The following is a 16947-nucleotide window of genomic DNA, read 5'->3' as shown; positions in this document are numbered from 1 at the left end:
GTTTATGGATCTGGCAATTTAAGATACACACCTACCGAACACACCTTGTTCTACTGTGCGTATATTATTATGATAGTCCGGGTGCAGGTGCACTACCAAACTATTAGCCACCTTTGCACGGAGCACTGCTCCTCTATAGCTGGCTATTGACACGTTCAGCGCACGGTCTCGTTTCGCAGTGACTCAGTGCTGAGAATGACGTGATTGCATGCGAGTGGTACAGATGACTACGTCAATATTCTGCGAGAAGTGCGTGGTTTCTGTGCGATAGTACAAGGTGGTCGACATGATGGTCACAAATTTTATTTGCGGGAGACCGAAAAGACGGGAAAATCCAAAAGCCAGGATTTTGGAGGAATTTTGCAACCCGTCCGACATCGCTGGGGTAGAGTTGAACTTGACCGCCTGTCGCTCAAAGTCAAACGGTTTTTAAACCAAGATTTGCGTGAAAATGAAAAGCTAGAAAGCGTCTCTCTACTTGCGAATCCAATGTCGGCAGCCATTGACACACACAGCGGGCGTGAGCATGAGCATATACGAGTAACGATGTATGTACGTGCGCGTAAAAGGGTCAGTGTGGGCAAGGCTGATCAGCGGTGTAATTAGCCTTGCTACTCCTTTTTCAGCTGCTAACGAGTTTGGGAAGTGGCATGGTCATGTTACGATACTTTAGACCGTCCATCTGTCGGAGGTAGACCAATGGCATCGGTGACGTATCCAATTCTCCGTCGTCACAGCTCCGTCCAGATACTTGCTTTATCCGATGTACCGACACTTGTACACACGACATTTGTTTTACGTCTTCCAAGGAGTCATGCTTAGTCGAAGTATTGACAATAGACCCTTGGCACGAGCTAACTGGTCAGCCGAATACAGACACACTACTCGTACGAGAGTACAAGTGTGGTAACTGGTCTACGACCCCCACTTCCCCACAACCATTGAGCTTGAGTGTCCCTGGCACATGTCCAGGCCTGCGAGGTGCACAGTGCTTAACTCCGGTGCTGTTAAGTTGTCTCCGGGTTTTTTTCGTGCTTCTGCTGCACATCCATTGTTCTTGTATAATTATCACCGAATATTTCTTCGGAGTACTTCTTGGACCTGCACCCGTGCATGAGAGCAACCGATGGAGGAGCCTCCATCATGTCCGGCAACTGATGGGGTCTGACTGGGTTTAAGAGAAGTCGTAACGAGCCGGCAGCTGGTAAAACGCCAAGTCTCAGGCGGTGCATCTCCCCCTTCTAGCCGTGCCGTGTAACATGGTTCATGTTCATCTGTAGTAGGCTCCATGATACTTGAGGGCTGCACGGCGAGCTGTGTAAGAGTGAAGGGAGGCCAATACCAGACACACCATCCAAGCGAATACGAGAGCGGCCAGCGGGAAGTTGGCAACTTCGCTTCCAAACTGACGGTCTCACTTGCACTTGCACTTGCACTTGAGTCTCACTTGTGCTTCTCGGTCTCTGACCATACGTTGGCTCCAAGGATTTTATTTTTTCCCAGTTTTTTCTCATGGTAACAACGATCCACCGAAACTCAACTCAAATGCAACAAGAAATGGTCTGAGAGACTGGCTCTGAGACAGTGGCAAAGTGAGACATCGAACCGCTGGAAGCGCAAACATCAATAACTTCAGACTTTGGGCCACACTGGCAATCATAGGGTCTGGTTTTCGGTGGGAAGCAGGATGGAACCTGGAAACCGGCCTTGAAACAGACGCAATTCCGGTCTATTTACAGCTAGTGTCTTTTTTCCAGGCCTAGGCCATTAATATCAACCATTTGACAGCCCCTCAGCATCACGTGCCCCCCCTCAAACAATGCACCAACCATATAAATAGAGTGTATCGACAAACTGAAAGTCCAAACTCAGTCACTCGGCTAGCCTTAGGTTGGCCATTATTGCTGTACCTCTGCTGGGACGGACTCCTCTGTTTCACTCTCTTGACCGAGTTTAAGAGAGGACCATCGAGAAAGAGAATTTGACAACAACGGCCTTTTCCGGAAAACGGGAAAGTGCAACAAGAGAGGCTATCTTGAAAGCTCGATCCACTCTCGCTTCTCCTCCCATAAACACAACTTGGCAGGCCAAAGAGTGCTAAAGCCCGCATTGGCGACAGCTGCGCTTTGTGCTCTCTCCACCCTCGAATTGAAGACCTCCTCACTTCCGTTCGAGCCGCTGCGAAATGTGAAACCCCATCTCATCTTGCACCAACTTGCAGATGGTCGGTAAATGAAGGCTGTGCTCATGTAGTACCTCGAGTTTACCCTCATCAAAGTACATACACTACAGTAGGGTGACAAGCGCAAGCGCACTTCAGCAGTTATTGTTCAGGCCGCATACGGAGGATGCTTCGCAACCAACCTCTCCCTGCCGCTCTGTTGATTGCTTGCGGGGCCGTCTCAGTTGTCTCCTTCCTTACAGCTCTTTCCCTGGCCCAAACTCAGCTGTCCCCGACCCGGGTAGAGTTGAGAAACTTGGTCCCGTGCCATAATAAGAGAGACATGAGTGCTACAAGTAGCGGTTCCCAAAGAACCTCTGAGGAGCAACTTTGCGGGCGGTTAAAGCCATTCTTGTTGCATGTTCAGACACTTGTTGTACGGGGTATGCACTGACGGCTGTTGGTTGTCGGGCCATGCGACCTCTTGGCCCTCGGTTCATATCGCAAGCACAGACCTGGTTGAGTCCCCAAAAACGGCTTCGGACCGACCTCTGGGCATTCCCGCTCTCCTTCACGGTTGGTTGCAGATCAAAGTCGTAATTGGAGCTAAACCAAGATACACCTGGCGGCCGTCGATGGACAGCGCAGAGTCCTAGACGTGACTACAAAGCCTGGTTGTCTCAAATTCCCTAGACAAAGAAGCCGCTGTTAATGTCGCACAGAACTCGTCTGCACAGGTGCAAACTGCCGGGTTTAATGTTCCGGCTAACCGATTCCATTAGACAATGTTCGATGGCGAGCATAACTGCCATTTATGGATAGAAACCCCCATCCCCTGTCCACGTATAGCCTGCGGGAGTTATGGGTGCGGACTACATTGTTCAATAACCACAGCTATGGTCTGGCAACACTTGTCTTATTGACTTAGCGTATGGTATTGCAAATCCCACATTGTTGCCAAGCAACTGCCAAGAGCAAGAGCAATCATCAACTTCATGAGAGAGGAGTGGATAGGGTCGTCGTAAACACCCTCATAGGGTCGTAAACACGCTTTTTTTGGAACTACGGAATTACAAATGCGTACAAATCTACTCGGGTGAAGACGAAACTCTCCTCTCTGACCTTCTTCGTAACCATGGTACGGCTTGGTTAGATTTGTGGTGCCTGAGACGTGTCTAAGTGCACAAGGTCTTGACCCAGACTGTCAAAGCTCTGAGATAGCTCTCGGAGCCATGGTTTGGTTTGATACGATATTTGGAAGCAATTGACGTCAAGTGCGAGTACAAGTACGAAATGTATGGAGAATACAAACTAGCGAATACGATCGTACGTTATACGCTGCTCGATTCCGTGCAGGTCAGAGGTACCCTGCATTGCTAAGTAGAAAGCGATAGAAACCCGAGCCCGAAGAGTGGCGGGGTGAACTGTCTCCTACAATGGTCAAATATCAACGTCCGTTTCCATCCACGGTTGACAGAATTATGCATATCTACCTTTGACAGCTTGGTACATGGCAATTATCAACGTTGACAGACATGAACATAGAACATGACGTGAAGTTGGACTGAACATATTAAAGATTGGAATGTCAGGCTGACAATGGCTTGAAGATGGCCAATGTCGTCCACGCACTCCCTTCAATTGTTCATATTCCCCAGACGGGCAGTTTACCAGAGACCACAGGATGGCCCTCTACTATGGTAGTACATAGTGTTATGCTGTGTGAATAGTACAAGTAAGGCCAAAGATTGAACAGTGTAAAAAGAACTAAAGAGTTGCAATGATCCTTTGCCGTTTCTGACATTCAGGATATTCTGTCACTCAAGACAGTTTGTTGACTCTGCCCAGAATAGGACATGGAAATCAGAAAAGCCACAACTGGCCATGTATCTGAGTCGCGCGTCTCGAACATTCCTGTTCAAGAATGGTGTATAATGAGACACATGAGACAAACCAGGGTCCAGTCTCGATCTTGACGAGCTTTAATAAAGATCTCCAGTGTTTTACAGGCATTGGTACTTGTAGCTCAAGCTTCGTTGAGCATCAGATACAAAAGTACCTACCAGGAGAAGACAGACGATCAATGTACCTTCACACAACTCGCAAGGATCCTTACAATACTGTCGCATGTGTATTCACAGAGTAAAATAACGGTTGAAGAAGACCTCTGACAGCTCTCAAGTAGGGCGATTATTACATTGCTAATGATTTGCTGTGTGTGCCCCCATGAACAAGCACATCAAAGGAGTTGCCGTGAATGTGGATGTAAACAATGCCAGACAGTAGGAAACAGATGGGCATGTGCTATAGCTATACCTCAACAGCCGCACCTCCATCTTTCATGGTTTCACTAAATCTCTTCCCATCCATGATTCTTAGGCATTCACGATTTGTAAGCAACACTTCTGCCCTACCAACATCTTTTCCAACATCTTTTTCTTGAATCACATTATCCAGTTTATGCTATATATAGACGAGAATCGAACACTCTCCGTCTGGTAACATCCGTGATGATGCTGTGGCCATGTACGATACTGACAAACACGCTACTTCTCCTCGGTCTCGTACAGAGCCTGTTTCTCCACTCCCTCCTTGAGACTGTCCGAGTGCACCTTGTACTCAAAGGTCACACTTTCAGGAACTCCCAGAACCGCCTGCATTCCTGCTCGAATAGCCTCAGTCACCTGGGGATCGTTGCTAGTCCGGTTCCACACGGAAATGATATCCTCCTCCTTTCGTACCGAGATGACAGCTCCTACAATCTCGTCCTGGTACTGGCCCTCGGGCAACAGAGTACCGCCAACCAGGGCCAACAATAGCTTTTCCCAGTATACTGCTGCCTGGTGCCTGAGAGAGGCAATCTGCATGGGAGGGGCTCTAGTGGGCACAACAATATCGTCATCGTTGTCCAGTTTGGCAAACTGCTTCGAAGGTCGTCTCAATCTGCACACCCATTTGCCTCCGCACACGTTGTGGCTGTCTTCCCACATGGGCTTGATTCCCCGTCGAAAGACCTGGAACTCGGAGGTGTATGGCAGCTTGTCGACATGTTTCAGATGTCCGTAGAACGACCAAAACTCCTCCACGGTGGCAAAAGTGCATACTCGCTTGGTGGCCGCCTCGTAGTTGGAGATCCGCACGCCCTGAGCCCGATAGAAAAACCAGATGGTCCACTGGGACTCCAGGATCCGTTGGCCCAGCCGTGGGGTCACCACCACCTCGTTGTTTTCGTTGACCACCGTGTTGGGGTCCATCAGAGGCGTGCTTGGGTCATCATACGGCACTCTGGGAGCGCTTCCGCCACCTTGGTTTCCTCCGTGGTGATGGTGAGAGCCGTTGTGTTTCCGTTCAAACCGTTTGGACCCTCCGATAGCTCCTACTGCCGAAGAGTCCTTGCCTGCTCGAGGTCGCCATGGTCCTCCGATGGACGATCCAATTGGCGATGCAGGGCTGAGAGCGCCGTTTTCCTTGAAGTCCTTGAATCCCGTGCCGAAACTAAAGTCGCTGTGTTTCTTGTTCCAAATCGAAGAGACGTCTGACATGAGTTCTGCTGTTCAACTGTGTTCTTGTTTTCTGGGGTGGTTGGTATTGCTAAAAGTTGGTGGGTTGCGTGTTGCTGCGAGTGAGTTAGAATGTCGCTGGTTTGCTTCTGTGTCGAAAGAAAAATGCGGGTCGCAAGAAGCTGCTATGTTGTGGGGAATGTGGTATAGATTTGATTTCTATTGTATGATGTGAGGTCTTCAGATTTTGCAACCCAAACTCAAAACGCGCAATCAGATGTGTGGGGGAGGAACACATTATAGAAGGAGCTGGGAGGCCGGTGTCAAAAGCAGGGTACAATAAGAAGACTGTTTTTAGGCGCGCAGACACGGTTATATGTGATTCGCTTTGGTTTTGTGTCTCCAACTACTCTGCAAGACAGATATTATTCGTGCTCTCTTTTCTGACGTCATTGTCATGTGACCGCTGAAAAAATCAGCCCGCCATAGCTGAGTAAATGGTGTGTCTATCTATAGTGAATTAAGTGAGTAAACCAGATGGCGTCTGTTATGCCATCATGCTGTCACACTGGTGTTGTAACCGCTGTATTTTCGGGTGTACATATATATCCCTGTTCCACCAGATTTTGTAGACACCTCAGTGGTCCACTGAACACTATCAAAACCCTGGTTGCGTAATGGCCCAGATGCTATTTGCACTTAGCCTCCTGTCTAACCAAAAGCACCAGTTGAACAAAACCAGCCCGAATTGCACGGCTGAAACAGTAAGACAAGCCGTCGAGGAGTGACACAGATGAGCAAAGCGACGTTCGCCCACCACCTCAGCGGCCTGACGCGAGCGTGCCGCACAGGAATCAGAGGCTCGGATCGACGGACTCCGACTAGCCGAAGTGGCCTCAGCTCCAAACTGGGGTTAGGGCACGCTAACCGTACGGCACTCAACCTGCATGGACTCTGCGGGCCCACTCTTCACCACCAGAAATTTCTTTCTTCTCTCTCCTCATCTAAACACACAATGGCTGATCTCAACAAGTTTTTCGAGACCGTCGACTCTCTCAAGCCCGAATTCATCCAGCGTGAGTATCTGCCTGCGGATTTGGCGGCTAAAACACCCTCATGTGTGGAGTGGGGTTATGGGTCTGTGGGACTAACCACAGTTGCACAGACACAGGCACTGGCGAAAGACACGACACAGACCAGCACAGAGAGTGTGTCATTACGCGCCATGGCCGTGGAAATGTCGTGGTCTCAACGTTTGTGCCAGTAGTTGTGTCTCTCCATCTCCACTCGTGACGTGTCAGTGGCGTTTTTTAGTTACCGCCCAAGTACACCGATAACCGAATCAACCATACTAACCACTAGGACTCTCTGACGCCGTGGCTATCCCCTCCGTGTCTGCCGACGCCGAGCACCGACCTGAGGTGGTCAAAATGGCCCATTGGACCGTTGACCAGCTCAAGGCTCTGGGCGCTCACGACATTGAGCTCCGAGAGCTGGGTGTCCAGGAGGGCACCGAGGATCTGCAGCTTCCCCCCGTTGTGCTTGCCAAGTACGGCAATGATGCCAACAAGAAGAACATCCTTATCTACGGCCATCTAGATGTTCAGCCCGCTCTCAAGGAGGACGGCTGGAACACCGACCCCTTCGTTCTGACCGTGGACGAGGAGAAGGACGTCATGTACGGCCGAGGCTCCACCGATGATAAGGGTCCCGTCATTGGCTGGCTCAACGCCATTGAGGCCTACAAGAAGGCCGGCATCGACTTCCCCGTCAACCTTGTCATGTGTTTCGAGGGCATGGAGGAGTCTGGCTCTCTCGGTCTTGAACAGCTCGTCTTCGCCGAGGGCGACAAGTACTTCAAGGGTGTTGACGCCGTGTGCATCTCCGACAACTACTGGCTGGGAACCACCCACCCCGTTCTTACCTACGGTCTGCGAGGCTGCAACTACTATTCCATCACCATCACCGGCCCCGGTGCTGATCTGCACTCCGGTGTCTTTGGAGGTATTGTCAACGAGCCCATGATTGATCTCTCCAAGGTGCTGGCCACCCTGGTCGACGGCAAGGGCAAGATCCAGATCGAGGGCGTCGACAAGATGGTTGCTCCCGTAACCGAGGAGGAGCGATCTCGATACGACGACATTCACTACGACATCAAGGAGCTCACCGAGGCTACCGGTGGTAACGACATCAACATGCACTCTACCAAGGAGGACACCCTCATGGCTCGATGGCGATACCCCTCCCTCTCTATCCACGGTATTGAGGGCGCGTTCTCTGGTGCTGGAGCCAAGACCGTTATTCCTGCCAAGGTCTCCGGTAAGTTCTCCATCCGAACTGTCCCCAACATCAACTCCAAGATGCTGGACGAGCTTGTGTTTGCCCACGTTGAGAAGGAGTTTGCCAAGCTCGGTTCTAAGTGCAAGCTGAACGTCGAGCTTGTCCACGACGGTGACTACTGGGTGTCTGACCCCAACAACTGGAACTTCACCGCCGCCAAGAAGGCCACCAAGGCTGTGTGGGGAGTCGAGCCCGATCTCACCCGAGAGGGTGGATCTATTCCTATCACCCTCATTTTCGAGCAGGCCACCAAATCTGATGTTCTGCTGCTGCCCATGGGCCGAGGAGACGATGGAGCCCACTCCATCAACGAGAAGCTCAACATCTCCAACTACATTGGAGGAGTCAAGACTCTCGGAGCCTACCTCCACTACATTGCTGAGGAGAAGAAGGAGTAAGCGGGGTGGAAATACCGCTATTTATATAAGTAAAGGTTGAAGATCTTCAGTGAGAGTTGTGAGAGCATCTTTATCGGTGTGTTCTACGGTAGCTGTAGATAGGTTGAAGATTATTGCCGATGAATGGGCAATATTTAGTTACTTGTGACGATGAATTGTTAATTGTTCTGTATATTAGTTGAACTGTTGTTGAAGCGGGGTTGATTATTCTTGTTTGTATGTATGTCATTTAGTTAAGCTTTTAAGAACCATTCGTCTGTCGGTTGTTCCTGAATAATGCCTTTATCCCACATATTGAGCCGCTCAGGTCTCGGGAGAAATAGGAAGCACCATCCCCTGCCTCGTTCAGTCTTTTTTTGAGTCTATATCAGCCAGGCATATGGCTCCCACCGGCGCCGTAGACCGTATAATGAAGAGACGTGCATTCTCGATTACCTTCCTTAGGTGTGATGTGACCCTAAAAATTGAGCGTCGGATTTATTGTGGACCACATCATTGGGTGTGGCTGAGGAAGGGACGTAGATTATTGCAACAAAAGGGCATGGGAGGATTTGGGGCAATTGGAAATTATTGGTAACATGTGTCAAACAAGAAACGACTGAGGCAATATACCATACCAACCTACAGAAGATCTAGTAGGGCGCCCGTATTAGGTATTCGGCAAGAGTGTGTATCGGAATGGGTAGCTACAGAACTTGTCGTATTTGCTGTGAAGTGCTTTGCTCAATGTGTTGCCTCCTTCTACGCAAAGATCCACTCAATGCTTGCTTCTGAATAACAGGGCCGTGTCGATATCCGTCTTGTTTGAAAGGCCGCGTTTCATCCCTGAAAATCTGGAATGCCGTCTCTCAAACCCCGCCGTTTCGTTCCTTCCTTGAGACACGCTTTTGCTTTAGAACTGAGGGTACCCACTCTGGTACACGAGCCATGGGAGATGATGGCCGTTCACAAAACCGTACTTGACACCGTCGTAGACTACAAGTAGGTGTTCTTGCTCCATACCGGCGGGCCACCGGAACTCGTCGGAAGAGACCCCGCGTAAGCCTCGCTAACTTCCCCCTTTGATTGGTGTTCGGAAAAACTTTTGGTTGATGATGCGTCTCCACCTGAGGCATGCGTGCCAAGAGCAGAGAGGGGGTTGTGTTTGCCAGCAACAGTTTTTCCTGAACCTAAAGTGAAATTCGAGTTTAATTACTCCGGTAATTAGTCGGTAAACAGACGAGAGCGCGGCGAACATGATTGAAGAGGGAACGATAAAGTGGCGCCATAGAAAACCGAGTTTGGGAATTTAGAGCGAGCGAAGTTGGAAATATGGAAACTACTACTACGATACCAGGTCTTGTTTCATCATATAAATATTATTATTCTATCATACAGTCGTTAATTGTTAGTTTACCAGAAATCACCGTGGTCCTTCATGGCAGCAGAGACCTTGAGGAAACCAGCAATGTTGGCACCCTTGACGAGAGAGGGGAGGCCATCGACCTTCTCGGAGGAGTAAGTAGAAGCAGTCTCAACGCAGGTGTTGAAGCAGTCGACCATGATATCCTTGAGCTTCTGGTCAACCTCCTCCTTGGTCCAGGAGATTCGCTGAGAGTTCTGGGCCATCTCCAGACCGGAAACGGCAACACCACCAGCGTTGGCAGCCTTACCGGGACCGTACCAGATACCGTTAGGTCGGGCCATTCGCTCGGCCTCGAAGACCTCAATGGCGTCGGACTCACAGCCCATGTTGGAGCCCTCGGCGATGAACTTGCAGCCAGCAGCAACCAGAGACTTGGCCTCCTCACCGGAAACCTCGTTCTGGGTGGCACAAGGAAGAGCAACGTCGACCTTGCCAACGTGGCACCAGGGTCGAGCGTCCTCAATGTACTTGAACTTGGTCTCGGGAAGAGTGGCGGAGGGGTAGAGAGAGGCCAGCTCCTTGTGCTGGAGCTTGATATCGGCAATCTGCTCAATCTCGGCGGGGGTGAAGCCCTCGGTGAAGTCGGAGACCAGCACCAGAGCGCCCTTAGAGTCGGACATGGAGACAACGTTTCCGCCGAGCTCAATGACCTTGAGAGCGGCGTACTGGGCAACGTTACCGGAACCAGAGATGGCGACTCGCTTGCCCTTGAAGGACTCCTTGCCGGAGGTGGCGTACTCAATCATCTTCTCAACGTAGTAGACGAGACCGAAACCGGTAGCCTCAGGTCGGATCAGAGATCCACCCCAGGTCAGACCCTTACCGGTCAGAACACCCTCCCAGGTGTTCTTGTACTTCTTGTAGGCGCCGAAGAGGAAACCGACCTCTCGACCACCAACACCGATATCACCGGCAGGGACATCAGTGTCAGCACCAATGTGTCTGTGGAGCTCGCCCATGAAGGCGTAGCAGAATCGTCGAATCTCGGCGTCGGACTTGCCCTTGGGGTCAAAGTCAGCACCTCCCTTACCACCTCCAATGTTGAGGCCGGTCAGGGCGTTCTTGAAGATCTGCTCGTATCCGAGGAACTTGAGAATGGACAGGTTGACGGAAGGGTGGAATCGGAGACCTCCCTTGTAAGGGCCCAGAGCGGAGTTGAACTGGACTCGGTAGCCACGGTTGACCTGCAGCTTGCCCTGGTCGTCCTCCCACACAACTCGGAACTGGATGATTCGCTCAGGAACAGACACCACAGGGATGACCTTCTCGAACTCGGGGTGCTTGTCGAACAGAGTCGAGTCGTGGATGGAGTTGTAGAGCTCGTCGTAAGCCTGTTGGAATTCGGGTTCAGCGGGGTAGTTCATTGTGATTGTCGGTGTTACTGAGGAGAAAGATTCAAAGCTACAGACTTGTCTCCTCTATATATACCTTCTCGGAGGTTGTAGTGTGCTCACATGAAGATGAATTTTTCATGCAGGCCTAGAAAACCCTAACGCCGAGCTTGCCAAACTATGGAGGGTGACATGAGCTATTGGGGTCGTATTGAGACGGAAAGAGACTCTACAGAGAGCTATAATCCATCTGTATCTCCTCGCAGGGCCCAAGGGCAGTTTTTCGGCCCAAAACACCCAAAAATTCCCCGTTCTGAACCTCTCATTGGCTGAGATAACGAAACACTAAAATGCATAGACTCAATGCGCCTTTGTGCGCTCACGCCTCCGGTGCATGCTTATCAGGGCCGTTGCAGCCAATGGGAGCTCACAACGCTCTAGAGTTGAACCTAGATTTTGGTTTTGTGAACCTTATTTGGTATATGGAGGTTCCGTCCAACGCAGATTATTGGTGTTCGCCACATTCAAGCTCCGATAGCGACCGGTCCCCAGTCACTAGTGGCTGGCGGTTAGAGGTAGTCGCCCCTGTGAGCTTGTTTGTGCGAGTGTGGAGACCACCTCTTGGGTTTGGCACCCCGCAATCGGCGGATTAATACTCCGGAACGTGTGCGGTATCGGCATTTCAGTCGTATGAGCTCCATCTCTTTTCTCTTTTCTCTTTTCTCTTTTTCTCTCTGGCTCTCTCTCTCTCTCTCTCACGAGGGCTGGTCACGGGGCCTGCTCGTCCCTAAAGTGGTGTCTTAGGCGAGTCCAATTTGCGTGCGTATTGTATGGGTACAGCAGTTGTACTCGAACTGCAGTATTAGAGGCCATAGCGGCCGGTACCGGTAGTGTCTCCTAGCTCGCGGTCTAGGCGGAAGAATGTTGCCTGGAACCCTCTGACGTCGCTGACACCCGCTACTTAGTCCAACTCTACGGGATTAGCCCCTTGGCTGGCTTTACGTTTATCTGATCATGGCTGTATACCTTGGGTGGTGCTGGGGCGTTTGCCAGCATTGATGCTCCGTAATTAGCCACTAGAAAGCCGTGCAATTGGCCTGGCCAATCTCAGAGTGTGTGTCTGTTCCGATCTTGTCCCTTTTTTTGTGATTTCATTTCTACTCGGCCGAGTCGGCCGTTATGCACCGGGCAGACTTTGGCTCAGTAAACACCGCACACCGCGCCGCAGGGAGGCCAATCAAGGGAAAAAAGGCACAAGAGCGAAAAGATCCAGTGTTTCGCCAGTGCATAATCAACACATTCGACACCCAATGAGATCCGCCCGCATGAACAAAGACGACCCGGAGGAGAGTAGGATGAGGCAGGCGCCCAACGTCAGCCCAAGAGACACTATGTCACGTACAAGCCCCCTGCTCTTGGAACAAGCGGGGTATACCGAGATTATTTGGCTCTGACATTGGTAGGCTCGTCTGTCGTAACTGTACTTGCCCCGGTGAGTTTATCCAAGATCAGGAGAGAACGTATTCTGATAGCTACGCGTAACTACACTTATTTACTCCGCTCACTCCGTTTACTCCCTCCGCATTGTGCATGTCCGGACGGATTTTTCCACGGCAGAGTTTCGGCTCAGTGGAGTGTGTGCAAGGCCAAGAAAGTCACTTGTGCGCGTGCGTCCATCGGACCTCCGTCGGCTGTGAGCGATGACGTAGTTGCCCAGAGACGCTCCTTACTTATTCCGGCTGGCATGGCTCTTCTTGGTGGTGTGTCATACTGTCTCTGCGGTGGCCTACAGTATGTACTCGTAGTGACAGCTCGTGTGGCCCTGTGAGAGAGCAATAGCCGGAGTTAGACGACCCCCCACTTCGGGGTTAAGACTACGCCACTCACCAGCCACGGGATCGTCGCTGTGAAAAAATCTTCACAATTAAATTGTAATATACTGGCGAAATACAAAAAAAGAGAGAGAGACCACCAAACTGATTTCGGAACGACCCGCATCAAAAAAAAAAATCAAAAAAAAAAAACTAAACTTTTGAAATTTCAACGTAGCGTAACATTTGGACACCATCCAATATACATCGGTCTAAAAATCCAGGCTAAATCAACACACAAAGAACCTGTCAAACTCTCGCTAATGTGGGGCAGTGGGACTCTAGGGCCACAATATCGGCCCGCCCGGCGCCACAGACGGGCCACTGTAGCAAACAGAGTCAAACCGCCTCCCCTGAATGGCTTCTATTTTTTTTTTCCTAAACGCTGCCAATCGTCGTGTCTGTGCCAGTTAAACTCTCGGAATTTTTAGGAAGAGCCCACAAAGTTTTGCAGAAAAGCATGAACGTTTCGCTACTGCTAAAAACCTGCTGCACGGAAAAAAACGGTGGATCGGCGGATTTGACGGTAATACGTCGGCTATAGAAGGTTGCGCAGGGCTGAATCTATAGCCGTATGTATGGGGGCTATACAAATACACTCTTTGCGACCCTGTACGCGCCGGTATCTCTCCACTGTCTACCGTATCAACCCATTTACACTACCACTCTAAATAGTCTCACAAGGCGTACATCTGCCCGGCACAGGAGAAGATAAAATCACCACGTATACATCCGTCTTGCGTATTAGAAGGCATGTATCCGGTGAGAGGAATCCCGGCCAGCAGCGGGACCCACCCGTCACGTGATCTGCTAGAAGAATGATGTTCCGTCGATAGCCAGGGTGGCATTTGAGAGTTTCGAGAGGGCGCTTCAAAGGGAGGACATTATTAGCCGGCAATAGTTTTATCTATGTCGAGGAAACGACAGCGGAAGTACCGGTAGTTGATTCCTAGTACCTTGTACGAGAATACAAGCCGGAGAGAATTTGGTGATGTCATCCTTGTGAAACAAGTCTGGTGCACTTGCACAAGCGGTATACTCCATCAAATCAAGGGTCATAACTATTCCTAGATGTCGCGTATCTGAGATCTCCACCGAGGGACATACATATACCAGTACAAGTACAAGTACAGTACAAAAAATACGTGTACTGGTACTAAAAGCACCGTACCTATACTACTTGTACACAGCTCTCCAACATCTTCACAAGCATCTTCTCAATCGCGCGTGCCAATCACAAGTAAGACACCCCACCATGCTTCCCATGTTCACCAGTGTCTTACATCAATGCACAAGAACATGCATGGGGTTAAGAGATACTAGTACCTACTACAGTAGTAGACACCTCGTAGATACAATATGTATCAGGATCTCACTATAACTCCATTACCAAGTAAAAGGCATACCGTCCTCAAGACATCATTTAGGGCATAAGCAGGAAGAGCACAGGGTGGGGTGTATCATATGTCAAAGGCCTACACCCAGTGCGACCCTGGCAGCGCCAATTATGAAGGTAGCCCAGCATCACAAGTACCCCATGTCTTGTAGCAACGCGCCTTCCCCCAACAAGTCCAAAATCTATATATTTATTTGATTATTTACCTCGCAGAAGCGACAGCTCAAAGCCATCATCCCTTCGTCCTGACGACGAGCCCTCAGAGGGATCCTCCTCGTCGTCAATCTCAAACTTGTCGGCCTCCTCGTCGTTCAGGCCAAGCTCCTCCTCCTCGGTGGCGAGGGGAACATGCTGACCCCGGTGGGAATCCCGGCTCGTCAACTGGGTGCCCGACAGGTACTTGTAGAGCATGATGAGCGACAGGAAGAGGAAGTAGACGAGGAAGGCTGCCGACGACAGGGTCAGCAGGTACGACGAATGGTCGATTCCAGCGTCATTGAGGTAAGCCATCTGCTCCTCGGTGGCTCCCATGAAACAAATTCCAGACTCAACGAGCAGGAAGGGAGGCAGAAACTGCCAAGCCTTGGCCACGGCGAGCTTTGAGGGGCCGTCCTTGAGCACAAAGGAGATTTCGATGATTCGGGTGAGACCAGCGAGAATCAGAGCCCACCCAAAGAAAGCATGGACCTTGGTGGACACCTCCAGATGCTGAGCGTGCTCACTCATGGCATAACCAGTGAACATGAGAACGATGGAGGGGATGTGGTTTCGCATGGGGGGAGAGCCAGCAACCCATCGCTTTCGAGACAGCAGAATACCGACCAGACCAGCGCACCACCAAATGATGCCCATGGAGGTGTGCTGGTAGTCTCCATGAGACCAAGGCTGGCCCCATCTGTGCTCGGTAAAGGTGTTGACGATTCCCCACAGCATGATGATCGTGGAGTCGTAGAACTCTTGGGACACGTTTCGTCGCTGCAGCCAGGCCTCTCCCAACAGCAGCATGATGGTGAGAATGCATCCGTAGGCGATGAAAGAAGAGCCCATGATTCCGTGGGCCAGACACTGGCCGAGATGGTCCTCGTGGCACCAGCCGAACATGGTGATGAAGATGAAGCCAAACTGGACCCACGAGGCAATGGGAAGGAAGCAGGCCAGCACCAGCAGGCACTTGGAGAGCACGTTTCGCACCCGGTAGAAGAAGGGGTATCGTCTGAGCACGCTGTTTTCCTCGAGCTCTCCCTCTCGGGTTCGCAGCGGGATCTGCAGGAACACTGCGAAGAAAACCTGGATGCCAGCAAGCACCATCAAGCACCATCCCCAGATGAGCGCGATATTGTTGGGCGAGTATCGTCGGCCGCCATGGGTGAGTCCAAACACCATTCCCACGACCGCCGTTGCCGCAGCCACAATCTGCATGGGAATGAAGTATCTGTGTCGAGCCAGGCCCATTATCAGGCCAATGGGGAACATGATTCCAAACGCCAGCATGGTGACCAGCACGTAGGTCCACATGGCCGCGCCCACGCTCTCGTTGGAGGTGTACTGGCCCTCGGGAATGTCGTGGTTGCCCTCCTCGTACTCCGGCAGAGTATTTCCATGGTGGTGGTGACCTTCGTCTCGTACAAAGTGGTGCATTGTGTGAGGTGGTGTTCGGAGAGTCGCGTTTCGCACGCTCTATATTCCACTCTACCTACCACTCGTGCCTAAACTTTGACTTTGGGAGCGGTTTGCTGTGAAAGGGGTGTGGGGGCGTTTAGATAGACCAATTTGTATAGGGTGCAAGTATGTGACAAGATGGGCGCTGTGTTTGGCGTCGCAGGTTGAAGGTGGACCTCGACAGACTATATAATTTGCTCATCGCCAAGTCATCTCATCCCATCTCATCTCGCTACTGTACGTCTACCTACAGCACAAGTCGAGCTACACGTCACGTCACTCATCACCCCATTAAACTTAACACGGGGTGGAGCCATCTTCAGTGTATCCGAGCAATGAGACGTGGTTACAGTAGCAGCTGAACCTTCATCTACTGCTCGTGGCAACTCGGAATAGATGCTCGTCTTGTCGAAGAATTTTCAATCGCATGTCCGGTTAATATGTATGTATGCATTGTGACGCGTGAGCGATTATAACGCGGAGCCGAGGACGTGGAACCGAGGACGCAGTATCGACATTGTCCGAGGGTCAAGAGCTCTGTTAGACAAGCAAGAGATACCAGAGGGGAAGTAGTACCAATCTTGCATCTTCTGAAACGCACGCAATAAGCAAAAGTAGCAGCTTGTAATAGCCATATCTTTTCATTCAACAGAATGACAATGTATGGGGTCACTTGAGTGGACTGTCTGGAGGTACTGTAGCTGCAGTACACTGCACTCGTACTGTTCAAGACTCCGTCTTCAAGCATACCTTAACAAAACATACTCGGGCCAAAACCACGGTAACGGATATATTGGAGTTTAGAGAGCTATGAGGTGTAATGTTTCTATTCCCAGGGACGCCTCCAAATCGATTATATGTAACCGCGTCGATTTTTCTTTCTTGA

At 50.7% G+C, this 16947-nt stretch overlaps 4 protein-coding genes across 4 annotated transcripts; 1 reads left to right on the top strand and 3 right to left on the bottom strand.

The window, feature by feature from the left end:
* Positions 1-4707: 4707 nt before the first annotated feature.
* On the bottom strand, positions 4708-5703 carry YALI1_F23719g (uncharacterized protein; the record flags this gene model as incomplete). The annotated part of the gene is made up of 1 exon (XM_505555.3): positions 4708-5703. The coding sequence occupies one exon, from the start codon at positions 5701-5703 to the stop codon at positions 4708-4710; it is 996 nt and encodes a 331-aa protein (XP_505555.3).
* Positions 5704-6676: 973 nt separating this feature from the next.
* On the top strand, positions 6677-8399 carry YALI1_F23706g (uncharacterized protein; the record flags this gene model as incomplete). The annotated part of the gene is made up of 2 exons (XM_505554.3): positions 6677-6737; positions 7024-8399. The coding sequence occupies 2 exons, from the start codon at positions 6677-6679 to the stop codon at positions 8397-8399; spliced, it is 1437 nt and encodes a 478-aa protein (XP_505554.3).
* Positions 8400-9791: 1392 nt separating this feature from the next.
* On the bottom strand, positions 9792-11168 carry YALI1_F23664g (uncharacterized protein; the record flags this gene model as incomplete). The annotated part of the gene is made up of 1 exon (XM_505553.3): positions 9792-11168. One exon carries the CDS (start codon positions 11166-11168, stop codon positions 9792-9794), a length of 1377 nt encoding a protein of 458 aa, XP_505553.1.
* A 3432-nt stretch (positions 11169-14600) lies between these two features.
* Positions 14601-16040, bottom strand: YALI1_F23616g (uncharacterized protein; the record flags this gene model as incomplete). Its single annotated transcript, XM_505552.2, has 1 exon — positions 14601-16040. The coding sequence occupies one exon, from the start codon at positions 16038-16040 to the stop codon at positions 14601-14603; it is 1440 nt and encodes a 479-aa protein (XP_505552.1).
* Between the last annotated feature and the right edge of the window lie 907 nt (positions 16041-16947).

The sequence above is a fragment of the Yarrowia lipolytica genome, chromosome 1F (assembly GCF_001761485.1).
Source record: "Yarrowia lipolytica chromosome 1F, complete sequence".
Taxonomy (NCBI): Eukaryota; Fungi; Ascomycota; class Dipodascomycetes; order Dipodascales; genus Yarrowia; species Yarrowia lipolytica.
This window is presented reverse-complemented; position numbering and strand designations above follow the sequence as displayed.